Consider the following 19,726-nt stretch of genomic DNA (forward strand, 5'->3'; position numbering starts at 1 on the left):
CAGTGCAGTGCTGAGGGAGTGTTGCACTGTTGGAGGTGATGTCTTTTGGGTGAGATGTTAAACCAAGGCCCTGTCAGCTCTTTCAGTTGGAGGTAAAAGATTCCATGGCATTTTTTTTTAAGAAAACCAGGGGAGTTGTCCCAGTGTCCCAACCAATATTTATCCAGCACTCAACAGATTATCTGGTCATTATCACATTGCTGTTTGAGGGAGCTTGCTATGTGCAAATTGGCTGCCGTGTTTCCTGCATTACAACAGTAACTACACGTCAAAAGTACTTCATTGGTTGTAAAGCACTTTGGGACAGCCTGAGGTTGTGAAAGGTGCTTTATATATATATATATATATATACACAAGACTTGTTTATAAATCCAAATCTTTATTTCAGATATGATGGGAAATAAGAGACTCGTCCACTCGATGGTTGGGGGGGGGTGGAGAGGGAGGAGACTCGACCACTCACTGGGGAGGGGGAGGAGACTCAGGCACTCGCTGGGGAGGGGGGCGAAGGAAGAGAAAACTCGATGGGGAGGAGCAGGAGGAGACTCGGCCTACTGACCCGTATTTTAATATAGCAGCTGAGCTGCGGATATTGGTTTAAAATGGAGGGGACGTAGCGGGAAGCGGAGCACTTTACATAAACCAGCCCCGCCCAGATGAGCGTCACCTGGGCCTGGGAGCAGCGCGAAGGTCTGCGGCTCGGTTCGCCTTCAGGAGCAGAAGGGTAAGGGGAACCATGGTAGTGACGGAGGCTTTCAACCTGCCGGCTAACGGGCGGCTGGCCGTTGGGCTCCTGGTGAACCTGTTGGCTTCCATCTGCATCGTTTTCGTCAACAAATGGATTTATGTGCAGTACGGCTTCCCCAACATGACCCTCACGCTGGTGCACTTTGTGATGACCGCCGTGGGGCTGTACATCTGCCAGAGGCTGGACATCTTCTCCCCGAAGAGTCTCCAGCCCACCAGGATCCTGCTGCTGGCTCTGAGCTTCTGCGGGTTTGTTGTTTTCACAAATCTGTCCCTTCAGAATAACACCATCGGCACTTACCAGCTGGCCAAGGCCATGACCACACCAGTCATTATAGTCATACAGACTGTCTACTACAAGAAGACTTTCTCCTCCAAGATAAAGCTGACATTGGTAAGAAGCAAGAAGATTGAAATAAACGCCTAAAACTTTGAATGGGATTGGGGCGAGAAATGCCTGCATATTTATTACCTTTTTTTAAAAAAAAATAACTACCTTGAAAATTGGGAAATATTTACCTCTTGTAACTTTCATAAAGTTTGAAAAATTGATTCTTTGAATCGAAACTGAGACTTGACGGTCATAACAGTTGACGGACACAAGACGTTGTGTTACAAGATTAAACTAACCTGTATTTCTATATGGACTGAAGCCTGCAACTAACTTGTTTCATTGACAATGCTGGACAAGACAGTGGTGTTTTGACTTCAATCTTGCATACTTATGTAAAGATTGGTACTAAATTATTGCAATTTTTAATTTTTTATAAGGAATAATCTTTTCAAAATTTAATTTCTGTTCATTTCTAAAGCTATTTTCTAGGAATCAGTGCACAATTTGGATTAATAGGGAACTTACCAAAAGTCTCTGCCAATGCTGTGTTTTCAGTTGATTTAATGTATGAGCAGGATCCAAATTCATTGTTTTCTTTTAAAATCATTTCCCTCTTTGCCATCTTATTTTTAACCAAATCAATGGGTGACTCCCGTAACAAAAGCTGTATGATTGTCAGCAGCCTATATTTACACTAACCTAGTTTTTTTTTTTAACTTCCTAGTTTACAGGCTTCATTTTGTCATGATCTCAAATTAGTTTTATCATTTATGGAGACTCCACCCCCCGCCCCCCCCCCCCCCCCCCCCCGGACAGGCAGGGTGTGAAAAGTGACACCCAAGTCTTGATCATGTACCATTAGACTACAATACAGGATATTTTTATTATTGAGAAATCAAGGTGAAGGTGTCCATAGTGCAGGGCAATGCTGAAGTTAAATAGAGCAGATGAATGAAATAGCAAAGTAGTAATTAGGTAATGCCAAGCTTAGTATATATCCAGAGCAATTGTAGTCGATGTATTTTTAAAATTTATGAATGTGTCCAAAAAGTACTTTAAAAATCTGTACAGCATATTCAGTCTTCTCAAAGAAATGTTGTTTTTCACATTTCACTGAGGACTGCCTAGAATACTCTGAACGCAGTTGCCAAAACATAGCTACATTGTAATATGTGAAATTGAAGAGAATTTGTTTAATACGATCTGGTATAATGTTTAGCAGATGAGTGCTAGCAGTCTAGACTAGTGTTTGAAAGTTACTTTGAAGTTACTTTTTACACTGCTTTTCTATTGGGAGTAGAATGTGAATTATGTGCACCTAAAGTAGAAACTTGCTTACCACAGATACTCTATTTTGACAGGTTTGTATTGGAAGAGAATCTCCTAACACAGAAGTGTGTTTAAATTTAGAATGCAAGCCAAATCCACTGCCTCGCTTCCATTTTCTCATTTGCGCATTTATATAAATCTGTTTTAATAGATTTAAGTAGTTGTCTTTTTTTCTTGATGGTTAGAGTGGTGGAGTAACTTTCATGTTCACAAAATGGAGTCTAATATGCATCTTCTCCCTATTGATTTTTGTAAACTCCAAAATCTTAGTTAATCCTCATTGGTTTTACTAAAATAAAACAAAGAAGCGACAATAACGTACACAATGTGTTCACTCCTGTTAATCATATCCTCCTCGTTCTCCACTGAACAGTTACATGCTATAAGAAGTACGGACACTTGTGTGTCCGTGTTAGATTAGGATCTGATATGATGCTGAAATTAGCTCATTCAAGATATCCTAACTTGCCCAGCTTGAAAGATATTGTTAATCAACCAAGTCCAATTGATAAAAGGGGAACCATAGTTTTTAAAAAAAAGAGTCAGATGCAACTTTTGCTTGCCAATATCAAAGTGGTGGTTACAGTAAGTGCAAACTGATAATCTGTGAACAGGATCTAAATTATAAGCACAGTAGTAAACTTTATGCAAGCATCACAATATTGGCATTAGCAAAGCTGTGCTTAGTAAAGGGTTAACAGTTACATTTAATGATGAATGTTACAATTTGGACTCATTCTTGTATAAAGACTGGAATACTTCCGCATGAGAATCTTTTATAACTTAAATCTGGTCAATTAGCTCAGATATTTTAATATTATGCATACTTCTCTAATTTTAAAAATGAGATGCAGAAATTTTTTAGAATAACTACTGAAATGTCAAGGAATGGTGATTAGAGGGTGTTGCATTATAATCTATACCCAGAGGAAATAAGACCCCTTCAGGGCAAAATCTTGAATAACATAACTGTTCTGCACAGTACTGCCTTTTCTAATATGCATTCGTGGAATAAGATATGTTTAAAGTTGTTTGAAAATGAATACATGTGGAATTTTATGACTAAGACTTTAAGACGAGGGTGAAGTAACAGTGAATGAATGACTAGTACTGTGCTTTTCGGGCAGTGTTTTTAAAAGATTACTGTATGTTTGAATCAACATTTTTACACAGCTCACCTTTTTATTACAGATTTTGCCACTGTAATAGTAAGAGTGAAGATACTTGGATAATTTTTTGGAATTTTAGATCAATCCTCATGATCAGTAAAATGAATGTGAGAATCCTTGAAATCTGTATTTTGCAATATATTTCTTAGTTGTATTAAATATTCTGAAAGATATATTAAAAATCTAGAACAAGTCCAGACTGGCCCTGCGGCAGGTCAGAGAACCAGCACGAGAGAAAAGCCTCACCAATTTACCTGTCGCAGATGTATCTGTCCATGTCAGCATTGGTAGAAGTGACCACCACACAGTCCTTGTGAAGATGAAATCCAATCTTCACACTGAGGACACCCTCCTTCGTGTTGTGTGGCCCTAACACCATGATAAATGGGATAGATTCAGAACAGATCTAGCAGCTCAAAACTGGGCATCCATTAGGTGCTGTGGGCCATCAGCAGCAGAATTGTGTTCCACCACAATCTGTAAACTCATGGCCTGGCATACCCCTCACTCTACCATTACCCTCAAGCCAGGGAACCAACCCTGGTTCAATGAGGAGTGCAGAAGAGCATTCCAGGAGCAGCTTCAGGCATACCTAAAATTAGGTGCCAACCTGGGGAAGCTGCAACACTGGACTGCATTCATGCTCAACAGCGGAAGCAGCATGCTATAGACAGAGCTAAGCGAACCCACAATCAATGGATCAGATCAAAGCTCTGCAGTCGTACCACATCCAGTCGTGAATAGTGGTGGGCAATTAAACAACTAACGGGAGGAGGAGGCTCCATGAATATCCCCATCCTCAATGATGATGAAGCCCAGCATGTGAGTGCAAAAGACAAGGCTTGCAACCATCTTCAGCCAGAAGTGCTGAATGGATGATCTATATCAGCAGCCTCCTCCTGAGGTCCCCACCAGCACAGATATTCATGGAGCCTCCTCTTCCCGTTAGTTGTTTAATTGCCCACCACTATTCACGACTGGATGTGGTACGACTGCAGAGCTTTGATCTGATCCATTTTGATTCACTCCATGTGATATCAAGAAAAGGCTTAGCACACTGGATTCAGCAAAGGCTATGGACCCTGACATTATCCTCTTGGCTGTCATGCTGAAGACTTGTGCTCCAGAACTAGTCGTGCCTCTAGCCAAGCTGTTCCAGTACAGCTACAAAACAGGCAGCTAACCAATAATGTGGAAAACTGAAATAAAAACAGAGACTGCTGGAAATCTCAGCGGGTCAGGCAGCATCTGTGGAGAGAAATACAGAACGTTTCGGGTCGATGACTCTTCGTCAGAACTGCCGAATGTTCGAAAGGAGCACATTCTTAAGCATTGAAAGGGGGAGGGGAAGTAAAAACAAACGGGAAGGTCTTTGATGGGGTGGAAGGCAGGAGAGATTAGAGAGACAAAAGGGATGATGGGCCGAATTGAAATGGTAATGACAGAAGTTAGAAAAAGGTTAAGCTGGATAGAGTGGGTATTCTGCGGCGAGTGTCTCACCTCCTAACTCCCCAAAGCCTTTCCACCATCTACAAGGCACAAGTCAGGAGTGTGATGGAATACTCTCCACTTGTCTGGAAGAGTGCAGCTCCAACAACACTCAAGAAGCTCAACACCACCCAGGACAAAACAGCCTGCCTTAAACATTCTCTCACTCCACCACCGCACACTATGGCTGCAGTGTGTACCATCTACAAGATGCACTGCAGCAACTCACCAAGGCTTCTTCGGCAGCACCTCCCAAACCGTTGACCTCTACCACCTAGAAGGTCAAGGGCAGCAGGCGCATGGGAACACCATCACCTCCACGTTCCCCTCCAAATTACACACCATCCTGACTCATCGCTGAGTCTTTGAGGCTGTAATGAGCAGGATGGATAAAGAGGGAACCAGTGGATGTGGTGTATTTGGATTTCCAGAAGGCATTTGATAAGGTGCCACATAAAAGATTACTGCACAAGATAAAAGTTCACGGGGTTGGGGGTAATATATTAGCATGGATAGAGGATTGGCTAACTAACAGAAAACAGTCGGGATAAATGGGTCATTTTCCGGTTGGCAAACAGTGACTATTGGGGTGCCGCAGGGATCGGTGCTGAATGACTTGGCTGAAGGGACCGAGTGTAATGTAGCCAAGTTTGCTGATGATGCAAAGATGGGTGGGAAAGCAAATTGTGAGGAGGAGATACAAAATCTGCAAAGGGATATAGAGAGGCTAAGTGAGTGGGCAAACATTTGGCAGATGGAGTATAATGTGGGAAAATGTGAAGTTATCCACTTTGGCAGAAATAATAGAAAAGCAAATTATAATTTAAATGGAGAAAAATTGCAAAGTGCTGCAGTACAGAAAGACCTAGGGGTCCTTGTGCATGAAACACAAAGTTAGTATGCAGGTACAGCAAGTAATCCGGAAGGCACATGGAATGTTGGCCTTTATTGCAAGAGGGATAGAGTATAAAAGCAGAGAAGTCCTACTACAACTGCACAGGGTATTAGTGAGGCCACACCTGCGTACAGTTTTGGTCTCTGTATTTAAGAAAGGATATACTTGCATTGGAGGCTATTCAGAGAAGGTTCACTAGGTTGATTCCGGAGATGAGGGGGATTGACTTACATAGAAACATGGAAAATAGGTGCAGGAGTAGGCCATTTGGCCCTTCGAGCCTACATCACCATTCAATAAGATCATGGCTGATCATTCACCTCGGTACCCCTTTCCTGCTTTCTCTCCATACCCCTTGATTCCTTTAGCCGTAGGGCCATATCTAACTCCCTCTTGAATATATCCAATGAAATGGCATGAACAACTCTCTGCGGTAGGGAATTCCACAGGTTAACAACTCTCTGAGTGAAGAATTTTCTCCTCATCTCAGTCCTAAATGGCTTACCCCTTATCCTTAGACTATGTCCCCTGGTTCTAGACTTTTCCAACATCGGGAACATTCTTCCTGCATCTAACCTGTCCAGTCCCGTCAGAATTTTAGATGTTTGAGAGATTCCCTCCAGTGAATACAGGCCCAGTCGATCCAGTCTCTCCTCATATGTCAGTCCTGCCATCCCGGGAATCAGTCTGGTGAACCTTCGCTGCACCCCCTCAATAGCAAGAACATCCTTCCTCAGATTAGGAGACCAAAACTAACAATATTCCAGGTGAGGCCTCATTAAGGCCCTGTACAACTGTAGTAAGACCGCCCTGCTCCTATACTCAAATCCCTTAGCTATGAAGGCCAACATACCATTTGCCTTCTTCACCGCCTGCTGTACCTGCATGTCAACTTTCAATGACCGATGTATCATGACACCCAGGTCTCGTTGCGCCTCCCCTTTTTCCTAATCTGCCGCCATTCAGATAATATTATGCCTTCGTGTTTTTGCCACCAAAGTGGATAACCTCACATTTATCCACATTATACTGCATCTGCCACTCGTTTGCCCACTCACCAAACCTGTCCAAGTCACCCTGCAGCCTTTTAGCGTCCTCCTCACAGCTCACACCACCACCCAGCTTAGTGTCATTTCAAACTTGGAGATATTACACTTAATTCCCTCATCCAAATCATTAATGTATATTTTAAATAGCTGGGGTCCCAGCACTGAGCCCTGCGGCACCCCACTAGTCACCGCCTGCCATTCTGAAAAGGACCCGTTTAACCCGACTCTCTGCTTCCTGTCTGCCAACCAGATCTCTATCCACATTACCCCCAATACCATGTGCTTTAATTTTGCACACCAATCTCTTGTGTGGGATCTTGACAAAAACCTTTTGAAAGTCCAAATACACCACATCCACCGGTTCTCCCTTGTCCACTCTACAGTTACATCCTCAAAAAAATTCTAGAAGATTTGTCAACCAAGATTTCCCTTTCATAAATCCATGCTGACTTGGACCAATCCTGTCACTGCTTTCCAAATGTGCTACTATTTCATCTTTAATAATTGATTCCAACATTTTCCCCATTACTGATGTCAGGCTAAACGGTCTACAATTACCTGCCTTCTCTCTCCCTCCCTTCTTAAAAAGTGGTGTTACATTAGCTACCTTCCAGTCCATAGGAACTGATCCAGAGTCGATAGACTGTTGGAAAATGATCACCAATGCATCCACTATTTCTTTGGCCAGTTCCTTAGTCTGCATCCCAGAATACTTATCAGGCCCCGGGGATTTATCGGCCTTCAATCCCATCAATTTCCCTAACACAATTTCCCGCCTAATAAGGATTTCCTTCAGTTTCTCCTACTCACTAGACACTCAGTCCCTTAGTATTTCCGGAATGTTATTTGTGTCTTCCTTCGTGAAGACAGAACCAAAGTATTTGTTTAACTGGTCCGCCATTTCTTTGTTCCCCATTTATAAATTCACCTGACTCTGACTGCAAGGGACCTATGTTTGTCTTCACTAATCTTTTTCTCTTCACAACGAGGATAGGTTGAATAGGTTGGGCCTATACTCATTGGGGTTCAGAAGAATGGGTTCTATTTCCCCAGTGATTTGCGCCGTTTTTTTAAGCAGGCTGCTCTTTTTGGCCTAAGTTGAAAAACCAGTTTCCCGAATCAATTTGCACCAGCACGTAAATCAGTTACGATTTTTTTAGGTCAGTTTTTTTTTTCAGCCAAAGTGGGTGTAAGCAGCCACCCACGCCAATTCTGGCCATTTAGGGAAGTTTGGCCAGCTGAGCGTTACTCCTGTTCTGCTTAGGCCAGCGTATGTGGCCTCTGCAGAAAAACCTTCCGGAGAGGTAAGGAAATCGGCGCAGCAGATGCCCGGACACACTACAAGAATTGAAAAACACATAGCAGCAACTTGCCTCCAACCCCGCCCAAAGGGCTTGCCGGTCCGGTCGCATTCTCAGTCCCCGTTCTCTTGGTCCGCTCCCATTCTCGGTGAGAGAGCGAGCACAGAGCGATTACACAGGGACCGAAACTGTACCGGGATTGGAGGTAAGTTGCTGCTATGTGGTTTTCAATTCTTTTAATGTGTTGGGAGCTGGCTGTATGCTTCACTTTGCAGCCTCAGCTCTTTTTGGCGCAGATCAAGGCTCCACCCCCAAAACTATATGTCGGGTTACGCCATGCCAACATGAAGAAATCCAACGGGGAAACTTAGAATATTTTTTTTGCCGTACTTGGGCCCCAAAGAATCGGGAGTAACTCTTCAAGTACGCCAAAAAAATGCTTTGGGGAAAATTGAGCCCATTGAGAAGTGATCTTATCGAAACATATAAGATAATGAGGAGACCCGACAAGGTGGATGCAGAGAGGATATTTCCACTCATCGGGGAAACTAAAACTACGGGACATAGTCTCACAATAAGGGGCTGCCCATTTAAAACTGAGATGAGGAAGAATTTCTTCTCTGAGGGTTGTAAATCTATGGAATTCTCTGCCCCAGAGCGCTGTGGAGGCTGTGTCACGGAATATATTTACGGCAGAGATAGACAGATCTTTGAGCGATAAGGGGGTAAAGGGTTATGGGAAGCGGGCAGGGAAGTGGAGCTGAGTCCATGATCAGATCAGCCATGATATTAAATGACGGAGCAGGCTCGAGGGGCCAGGTGGCCTACTCCTGCTCCTATTTCTTATGTTCTTAAAATCTTGGAACTCCCTCCCTAACAGCACTGTGGGAGTACCTTCACCACAAGGACTGCAGCGGTTTAAGGCGGCGGCTCACCACCACCTTCTTGCGGGCAAATGGGGATGGGTAATAAAAGCTGCCCTTGTCAATGACTCCCACATTCTAAGAACAATTTTTTTTTTTAATCCTTTTCCTCCAAGCAGACATTCCAGCTTTAGATGTTTAGTCAATTGTGTCTAGTCTGTCTCTTCTGAAAAATTTAATAGTTTGTACCAGCTGTAAGGTTGTAAACGTTAAACCTGATCTAACCATTTCTCCTTTATTTCTTGCAGATCCCGATTACATTGGGTGTAGTTCTGAACTCTTACTTTGATGTGAAGTTTAATTTTCTAGGAATACTTTTTGCAACACTTGGTGTTTTGGTTACCTCTCTATATCAAGTGGTTAGTAGTTCTGATATTTTTTTCTTGTGTAGTTTTGCAAGTAATTAGTACTAAAATACTTACTGCTCACAATCTGAACTTCCAGGTTCTCAAAAGTCTGATGTTTTGAGACAACAGGATGATCAAAAGTACTGTAAGAAAAACTTATTCAGAGATAATGACCAATTATATTATTTCAAGTGCTTCTCTGAATGCTTTTTAAAAGCTTATTTTGGAAATTAAAATTTACTTCGGGGGAAATATTCATGAAAGTATTTTGAGTGATTTGATTAGTTCATTTTTTTTTAAATTGGTATGTTCTCCTGAGTAGTCATTCAGAATTGGTTGTGTTCATAATTCCTTAATAGTTTCTCATTGGTAGTTTTGTAGGTACTTATCGTGCTTTTAGTTCATACATTTCCTATCTTTTCATTACTGATTGGCTCAAAGTAAAATGGCAACAAATCAACAAAATATGACTGCTTGACATCTTGTGAATTTTGTACGTGTGTGTCACATGCAAGATTGTTAATATAGCTGAGTTACATATGGTCCCCGAGTCCTGGTAATTTGGCCCTCAAGGTCCAGGGAACTCAATCCTATTTGCCCTTCTTTCTTATCGGTGGGTTTGTCCTGTTTGTGGGGCATAGGGGTTTAGAAAGGATTGTTGGCTTAGTAGTAGAGGAATCGTAGATCAGAACACCGAGTGCTGTTAGTATCAGTAAAGAGAGTTATCTGCAAATTAATGTGAACATGCATTTAAACTCTGTGTGTTGCCCTTGAGGCTCCATGGTATGCACCTGTGTTTCCCAAGCAGACAAAGAAAATTTCCCTTCTTGCACAAGAGTATTGCTCTCTCTGGCTTCAATACACTATTTAATGTATCACACAGAAAGGAAATATCCTCCAGTTTAGTCTGATCTGTACTGAGTTAGCTGATGGTCGCCATGGCAGGATTCCTGCTACTGATTGCTATGTCAGGTGACACTATCTTTCCCGAAAGCCTGTTTAAGGACTTCTACCATAAATATTATATGTTGAACTGGCATTGTAAAATATTTATTACCCTATTTCTGTTTGAAAATAGATGTTTTGTTTCTGGTCTTGTATTACAAAGAGGTAAAATGTTTTTCTTTTTAGACCACACCTGTTTGTTCATATTGCTGTAGATCTTTTTTAGTATCTGTCTATGTAATTAAAACTCTTCCATGTAACAAATCACACATTAAACATGTAAGCTGACACATTAAATTGCTGTGGGAAAAATTAAAGGGCTGGTTCCATGATCGGGCGAGGAAGGCATGCAGATTCTGATTTTCCACTGGTTAATTTTAAAAGTTGGAAAATCAAAGTATGTGAGCCAGCGACTTCTCGCCCAGCACTACTTACAAGTACAGCCTCTTGACACAGAACACCAGATCTGAGAATTAGCCAAGTGTTTGACTCGGGTAAGCAACTTGACAATGCTGATTTATTGAAACGTAGATCAACAGAAATCCCACAAAAACAATCGCTTGAAATTGCAGCTTTTGAATCACTCACATTATTGAATTTATTTTTCCAGAGTGGTTCCGGTCACTATTTTGATTAGAATCTAGCTGAATATATACTGTATAAATAGTATAATCAGTAAAATTGAATAATTTTCCCTAAAATCATTAAACATATCCAAATAGTTGCCAGTCTGGTGTTACTGTTTCTTTCCAGAGGATTATCAATATCTTGAGGTAGGGAGATCCACCTGGGACTCATTCTGTTTCTTTGCCTGATGCTTCACTTCAGCTTTGTTTCATGGACCTCCATCTCCAAAGGGCCCGAATCATGCATGCAAGACCTGGGGCTCTCTTTTTCACCCCCATGCAATCTTTGACAACCCTGTGCATTTTTTCTTTGCTATTTTTCCTCTGTCCTCCATTGCGCTCTTTCGATCTACTAGTACTAAATAATAAATACATGAATTTAAAACTGTTCAATTACTGCTTGATCATTTGAATAATGTGAGGTTTCTTTGGTTTTGTTTACAGTGGGTAGGAGCTAAACAACATGAATTGCAGGTGAATTCTATGCAGCTCCTATATTACCAAGCCCCAATGTCCTCTGCCATTCTCATGTTCGCTGTTCCTTTTTTTGAGCCAGTGATTGGAGAGGGAGGAATCTTTGGAAACTGGTCTGGTACAGCATTGGTAAGATTTCCCTAATATTTGGCATCATTATTCATGCAATTTTAAAAATTTGGGACATGAGTTGGATTTTTGAGAGTGCCTTCACTTTTTTTCTAGCGTGTTGTTAAAAAAGCAGAATGTTATAGAACATGTAAAACTATCTAAAGTGAAGCCTCTACAAATATCATTTTTGAAATATTATAAGTAGAACAAAAATGATGTGCAGATATTTAAAAAATATATATTTTTGTACACTTATCAAGGTAAGAAATGTTGGTACTTGGGGTAACGATTATTTTGGGTACTCACTGGCAGTATCGCTCGTTCCTGTGTTAGCTGTATCATAGACACACAATAATAAAGTTCCATGTTCTCTGTCTTAACGGTGTACCTTAATCCTGACCTCAAAAGTGTATCCTTGCTGTACCAAGGTGACATTTTTAATTTCTCCTCCAACCTTTATAGTCACCTCTCTGAATGAAACATGCAATTTAGTTACAAGTTATGTGCTGTTTGCCCATCTGGTCTCTGAGTGGCCAGACTCGTTTCTTCATCATCATCATCATCATAGGCGGTCCCTTGAAACGAGGATGACTTGCTTCCACGCCAAAAAAAAGGATGAGTTCACAGGTGTTTCGAAAGAAGAACCCGAACTACATCCTGAAGGGTGGAAGATGCCTACACGTGGATTTTTTTAATGTGTGGTGGCCATTACACACCAGCCACCACACGGGCTTGACAGAGCTAGGTCTTGGTCCAGTGGCAAGGATTACCCAAAACAACTGGAGACCAGCTCTGTTGCATGGACTCAGTCTGCACACACAACGCAGTGTGGGCTGGCCCGTGCTGCCCCTGGGCCCATGGCTAGAGACCATCAGCGGCAGGTCGGGGCCATAAAAGGAGCGGCGTGCGTAGGCCTTGGGAAGCAACGTGGAGGCCCCGACCTGCGAGAGACTTGTTTCATACAAGACCCTTGTACCAACAGAGAGGAGACTTTCATCTCATCAGTCTATCTGGGTAATTAATTGTCTGTTAGCAGCCATGTGATATAGCTAGATGAGTGTATATATTAATATTAACTAAAGTGGCCAAAGCAAAACCAATTTTGGCTCGAGTTGAAATATTGCATCAAGAGCCAAGCATAACATTGTTGACTTGATCCAAGTCAGTAAGATATAATCTCTTAAATTGTAACTCTACACTTTGAATCTACTAAGCAAGCCCATGCAACCTGCTAATCACTCTAATGCCATTCCACTTGTAAAACCAGAAATGATGGGAGGATTGTAATACTTTCGAGTGCTAAATGCAGGCAGAGTTAATATATTCAATTCTTAGCTCCAGTCATTACAAGAAGTGCCACACCATCCAGAGGGAAATTATTTTTAAATAGTAAATATGACGGGCTCCTATGTAGCTGGCTACCTCCAGCTGTTTGTCTTCCATTGACAACTTTATCATTTTAAATGTTAAATACTAGTATGCTTTCAGATTGATAAAACAGAATATGTTGGACTAAATAAAAATTGTATTTGTAAAATAGCTAGGGTTGTTAAATATATACTGATTCATTATTTGTTTTCTCTTTACTACTTTGTGTATAATGTGTTTTAAAATTACAATGCAAACTTTATCTTTTATAGATGATGGTGTTGCTTTCTGGAATAATAGCCTTTCTGGTGAATTTGTCAATTTACTGGATCATTGGAAATACCTCGCCTGTTACGTATCCTTCTGCATTTGGTATTGCTGTCAATTCATGGCAATTTAATATGTTACTAAAGTTGTGAATTTCCAGATTTTTATTTTCATTTTCACAAAAGGATTATTCCAATGTTAAAATTTGGGTTAGTTTGAAAGTGGGCAAATTCTCCAAGGCCTAATGTATGCATGTATTTTCTTTCTCTTGGGTGTCTCCATGAAACGCGTTACCGGCCACTCAGAGGACATGCCTTAAGGTTTTTGCCAATATTGTTTTGTATCCAGTTAGAAATTTCATATATTTTCCTCCCAGTGGGAAGTACCTAACCTGCAGTTGGCACTTTTCCTGATGGTATGATTGAGATTAGGAGTTCACTGTGGAATGAATCACTCATGGATCTGCATCCTAAAATTACATGGGCGCAGTACATTAATGTTCCAGCACACTATGCTGCTTATGCTTGCTGCATTTGTGAACATTTTCATAACAATGCTACTTTGTAAACGTGTCTGGATCACTTCATGGTATGTTTATGCAGAAGCCTCATTATCTACTTTCTGGTAAAGGAGACTGATGGTTTCCTACATTACAACCATGACTACGCTCCATTGGCTGTAAAGCGCTGACGTGAAAAGCGCTATATGAATCCAAGTCTGTCCGTCCTTTCTGTCTGTCTGTCCATCCTTTCTGCCTGTCTGTCCGTCCTTTCGTCCCGTCCCGCCCTTTCTTTCACTAAAAAGTGAACTATACATTTAAGCAGGTAAGTTTAAGGAATAATAGGATTTTAATATGAATAAATAAAAGTAGGGCAAATTGGAAAAGGAGTAATGAAAGGATGTCCTTATTGACCATTCACTGATGTTTCTCTCTCTCACCTCACTCACCCTCTCCCTCTCACTCACCTCACTCATCATTATAGCGGTCCCTCATATCGAGGATGACTTCGTTCCATGCCAAAAAGGATTGAGTTCACAGGTGTTTCAATGAAGGACCTAATATTCCAGATCCCGAATGTTGAAGGGTAGAAGATGCCTGTGCGTGGATTTTTTTTTAACATGTGGTAGCTATTGCACACCAGCCACCACACGGTGATTGACAGAGCTAGGTCTTGGTCCAGTGGCAAGGATTAACCAAGACGACTGGAGACCAACTCTGCTGCACAGACCTAGAGTGCGCACACATCGCAGTTTGGGCTGGCCCGTGCTGCCCCTGGGCCCCGAACTCGCAAGGACCATCGGCAGGTCGGGGCCTTCAAAGGAGCAAACCACTTCAAGGTACAGCGCGTGCTGGAGAGCAACAGCTGTGAAGAGGCCGACTGGATTGGACGTCACCAAGGTCCAGGTCGCTGATTGGAACGTTCACTCACACTCACTCACTCACTCACTCATTCACTGGAAAAGGGTACAATGCATGTCGACTCAAATTTTCAGCTGTGGAAAACAACTGTTATGGTTTGAATAATGAAGTTGTAAGTGTGGATAGCTATTTTGAAGTTGCTCAGTGCCTTTGGGCGCTAGGGAGATATTTTGCACAACGGTCCTTCAGTTTGATGAAATCTGTAATGAGGCAGAATCTCTCGTTGTGTGAATTCTTATGTTTCCTGTCAAGCAGGAGAAAATGTACTCTGTTCCAGAGCATTGTTTTGTTCCTTGACAAATTAAATTCCAGATACAACATGTTTGGACATTTCAAATTCTGCATTACCCTACTGGGAGGGTATATCTTGTTTCAAGATCCTCTTTCACTTAATCAAGGTCTGGGGATTCTGTGTACATTATGTGGCATTTTGTCTTACACCCATTTTAAACTTAATGAACAAGAAGAAGGAAAGAACAAGTTGGCACAAAGGCCTTAATCAACCTCTTCTCGCTGAATACAGTATACATTTTTTAAAGTGCTGCTAATAAGGACCTATTCCTAAGTACTTGATAAGTACTGCATCTCTGATTAAAGTGGAAGGAATTGCATTTAAATACTGTAGTTTTACCACAGAAAAAGGTTTTGTTGTTAAACTAAAATTTATGTATCTATCAATTTTCATGTGCCATATTTTGCTAATTTTTGTAATTTAAAAAAATCTTGCCTACTTGTAAGGATATTCATTGCACTTAGCATGTGTCATATCCAATTCATGCGGCTTTCTATTTGAAAGTATGTTGCAGTGGTCATTAATGTCATTAAAAGACTTATCCTGCATCTATAAAGTTACTGAAAGGAGTTCTGGATCTTGGGGGGGGGGGGAAATCAACGGTATAAATATTTGGAAAGTTTGTTTAATCATGTGTTTTCTGAAAGTGGACATTTGCAATTTACAGTTAATGTTTTCAAACACCCGTGTTTTGAATGGCCAATTTAGTGCAGGAGGAGAATAAACTTATTTTCCACTACTCGTTATTCTATATATGAGTAATGTGGACAGACAAAGTAATATAAAATTGGTCAACTACTATTTTCTGTTGTAATATGTTGACAATTTCCATGGGAAGATGGGACTAAAGTGCTTGGGTTTTCTGATTGTAATGCTGATGGTGACCCATTCATTTAAAATAGGTTATATCGGCATTGTGATTGGTAAACCTAGGTTAAGGTTTCTTGCAAGCCTTTATATGGTTTTACAGAATAGGGAGAAAGTGATTCTTCTCCATCTGGAAACAGGAGCCCAACCAATACATTCAAATAATTGTAATAGAAAAAATAGTTCAGAATGGGCATGGCTTTTGGTAGCTAATAATGTGCATCTTTTTATGTTACGTGCATTGATCTGATGACAGCAGAGGAATGAGATATGCTTGGAGCCTGTTGAAAATACCATTGCAAATATGCACTGAGCACTACATGGAAAAATACAATTATTTATAAAATGTTTTATTCCAGCCTACTATAATTTCAGCTCTAAAAGGCAGCTTAGCAAATAATTTCAAAGGGAATAAAGTAAAATGTCAGATACTTTTTTGACCCCTTCAATTAGAGAAAATATCAAATACAAATATTGAACTGTTCCTACTGCAAAATTACTTAGTGATTTTTAGGATTGCTTGATTTGATCACACCAGTTGATTCCTGTAATGTTACAAGCAGAACGAACTTTGATTTAAAAAAAAACTTGACTTCATTACAATATATGGATTAAAATTACAAGATTTGTGCTATCTCATTTGCATATTTGGTTTATATTGTTCATATATTTCTGTTGGTAAATAATGGATTTTATATGTTCTTTTGACAAAGATTTTATACAAGTTCTTTTGACAAGAATTCCATGAGCCAGTAATCATCCCAAGTGGCTTCTACTGTAAGAAGAAATTATGTCAACAGAAACATAGCACCAATAAAAGTAAACACTGAATACATATTAAATCCCTATGCAACACTAATGGAGTATTTGAGGTTTCAAATTAATTAGATAATTTATGCACTGGTACTGGTCCATCATCTTCTGTATACATTAATAGTTCTGTAATGGCAAACTCTTTTTTTCAGCAGCTTTCCGACTTTGTTTAGAAAACATTTTTGAACAGTTTTATCATGAAAACTCTTGCTTTTTCAGTGCTCTTTTTGGTTAAGTGCTGTATACTGCTAATGATACAATAAAACCAAGGGAACAATCTGCATTTTTGTTTAAAATAGAAAATATATTGTGTGAAAAATTGACTGTTTGGTACTCCATACTTTTACTGTGATACATCTAAATGAAAATATGTAAGTTTTAAGCCTGTGATGTTTACAGCAATGTCTATAAAATAGTATATTCGTATAAAGTGACTTTCATGTTTTCTTGACTTTTCATCTAATTCAAAAATGAATTGAATAAATAAATACTTGGAGGAAAAATTGCAGTGATATGGGGAAAACAGCAGGGAAGTGGGACTAGCTGGATTGCTCTTTGAAAGAGCTGGCAGGGACTCTCTGGGCCGAATGGCCTTCTGTACTGTATGCTGTACGATTCTATGATTCAATACTATAGGGGGAGGATAAAAAAAAATAAACGCCTATTGCGTGCACCATTGTATATCTGCATAGTTATATATTTTATATTGCCATCTGGACAAGAAAGGAAAAAGACAAAACCAAAATGGTCTTGTGTTGATGGTATAAAAGGGTGGCACACTGAATCAGTGCCCTAAATTAGAAACGAAACTTGGGTCTTCAATGACACGGTACAAGTACTAGAATATGGTAAGAAACTCCTTTGACTGATTTCTTAATGGACACATAATAACATTGGAGATTAAGGTAGTCACTTTGGGACTTTCCCAAACGCAAGTACACACTTTCACTAGTTTAGGCATAGACATAGAAAATAGGAGCAGGAGTAAGCCATTCGGCCCTTCGAGCCTGCACCACCATTCAAAATGATCATGGCTGATCCTCTATCTCAACACCATATTCCTGCTTTTTCCCCATATCCCTTGATGCCTTGTCTGTCTAGAAATCTATCTACTACTTAAATATATTCAGTGACTTGGCCTCCACAGGTTCACTATCCTCTGAGGTGAAGAAATTTCTCCTCTTAGGATATGGGGCAGGAAATTTAGGACTGAGACTGTGACTTCTTGTTCTAGACTTCCCAGCCAGGGAAACATCCTCCCCAGATCCAGTCTGTCCAACCCCCATCAGAATTTTATACGTTTCAATGAGATCCCCTCTCATTCTTCTAAACTCTAGTGAATACAGGCCTAGTCGACCCAATCTCCCCTCATATGACAGTCCTGCCATCCCAGGAATCAGTCTGGTGAACCTTCGCTGCACTCCCTGTATGGCAAGCATATTCTTTCTTGGGTAAGGAGACCAAAACTGCACACAATACTCCAGGTGCGGTCTCACCAAGGCCCCATATAACTGTAGTAAGACATCCTTGCTCCTGTACTCAAATCCTCTTGCAATAAAGGCTAACATACCATTTGCCTTCCTAACTGCTTGTTGCACCTGCATGTTTGCTTTCAATGACTGGTGTACAAGGACACCCAGGTCCCTTTGTACATTGACATTTCCCAAGCTATTACCATTTAAATAATACTTTTGTCTTTTTATGTTTTTCCTACCAAAGTGGATAACTTCACATTTATCCACATTATACTGCATCTGCCAGGTGTTTGCCCACTCACTCAACCTATCTAAATCACCTTGCAGCATCTTTACATCCTTCTTACAACTCTCAATCCCAATTTGATCATTTTCTGTTCATGTATGGAGGGATTCACCAAGCAACTGAGCGGAGAAGCTTTGAAGTACAGTATATAAAGAATTGGCAAGTTGCGTTTAAAGGGAATTACATTCTAATAATTGCTTCACGATCTTAAATGTAAATCTCTTTTATTGATCGGCATTTCTTTCATTTCTTGTTTTATCACTTTATAAATGAAGATATAAACAATCGGAGCAGACATTTTGTATGGAAATTCTGCTTTTGTGATAGCCTAGTGATAATGGTACTGGATTTTTAAGCCAGAATTCATTAATTCAAATCCCACCATGACAAGTTACGTAAAATTAAATAGAAATTATAATAAGCCATTTGGCCCAACCAATCTGTATTGGTGTTTATCCTCCACATGAGCAGTAGTCCTAAACCTTGGATCTGTACCTTTTCTCCCCTTCTCTTCAATAAACTGTCTTTAACCTCTTCTTGGATGTTAGACGTGTTATCCGCTTCAGTGCGTGCATCCGTCCGTCCCCTGGATTGCTTTAGTCAGGGAGATTTTGAGGGTTCTATTCATTCTTTCTACCATCCCTGAACTCTGGGGATGGTGGGGCATATCCGAATGAAAATCCCCCATCTAGGAATTACGTCTTCCACTAGTATACGGGCTACCGTGGTTGCGGTGCAATTGCGGGTGGCGAATGCTTCCACCCACCTTGTAAACTGGTCAGTAATCACCAAGCAGTACTTCCTTCCCCTGGAGTTTATTAGGGGCCCAGTAAAATCAGTCTGTATGTTTTCCCATGGTCCCCATGGGCGGGGTTCCTTATTTTTATCGCTTTTCCCGGATTATGTTGGGCGCACGTAACACAGTGCTGACAATGTTGTAACAACGTCGCGTCCAATTCCCGGCCACCACCAATCCCGTGAGATACTGGATATCATGGCGTTACGCCCGGCATAGTTAATGCTGTGGTGTAACTCCATGATCATTTGCCGAATGCAGCAAGGGGCCAACACCTTTCTGTCCTTTCTCCACACGGAGTCTATACCAGCTGATCTTCCCTTTCTCACCCATTCTGCTCTTTCTTCCTCGTTCATATCTGCGTGCAGTTTACTTATGTTTATGTCCTCCTCTGTGGTAATGCT

The 19,726-nt window shown here is 40.8% G+C and overlaps 1 protein-coding gene across 2 annotated transcripts; it reads left to right on the forward strand.

Moving 5' to 3' along the window:
- The first annotated feature begins 530 nt into the window (after positions 1 to 530).
- slc35e3 (solute carrier family 35 member E3) lies at positions 531 to 17,195 on the forward strand. Of its 2 annotated transcripts, XM_070901613.1 has the most exons (5): positions 531 to 1,141; positions 9,484 to 9,594; positions 11,598 to 11,756; positions 13,379 to 13,461; positions 15,106 to 17,195. In XM_070901613.1, the coding sequence occupies exons 1-5, from the start codon at positions 737 to 739 to the stop codon at positions 15,290 to 15,292; spliced, it is 945 nt and encodes a 314-aa protein (XP_070757714.1). In that variant the 5' UTR covers positions 531 to 736; the 3' UTR covers positions 15,293 to 17,195. The 2 variants fall into 2 exon arrangements, with proteins under 2 accessions (XP_070757714.1, XP_070757715.1); XM_070901614.1 differs by lacking the exon at positions 9,484 to 9,594.
- The last annotated feature ends 2,531 nt before the right edge of the window (positions 17,196 to 19,726 follow it).

The sequence above is a fragment of the Pristiophorus japonicus genome, chromosome 15 (assembly GCF_044704955.1).
Source record: "Pristiophorus japonicus isolate sPriJap1 chromosome 15, sPriJap1.hap1, whole genome shotgun sequence".
Taxonomy (NCBI): domain Eukaryota; kingdom Metazoa; phylum Chordata; class Chondrichthyes; family Pristiophoridae; genus Pristiophorus; species Pristiophorus japonicus.

Excerpts from the sequence above, each read along its gene's own strand:
- slc35e3 (XM_070901613.1), top strand. The coding sequence starts at position 737 with ATGGTAGTGACGGAGGCTTTCAACCTGCCGGCTAACGGGCGGCTGGCC. Across the intron at positions 11,757-13,378 it reads ACTGGTCTGGTACAGCATTG|ATGATGGTGTTGCTTTCTGG; the intron begins GTAAGATTTCCC and ends TATCTTTTATAG. Across the intron at positions 13,462-15,105 it reads GGAAATACCTCGCCTGTTAC|ATACAACATGTTTGGACATT; the intron begins GTATCCTTCTGC and ends ATTAAATTCCAG.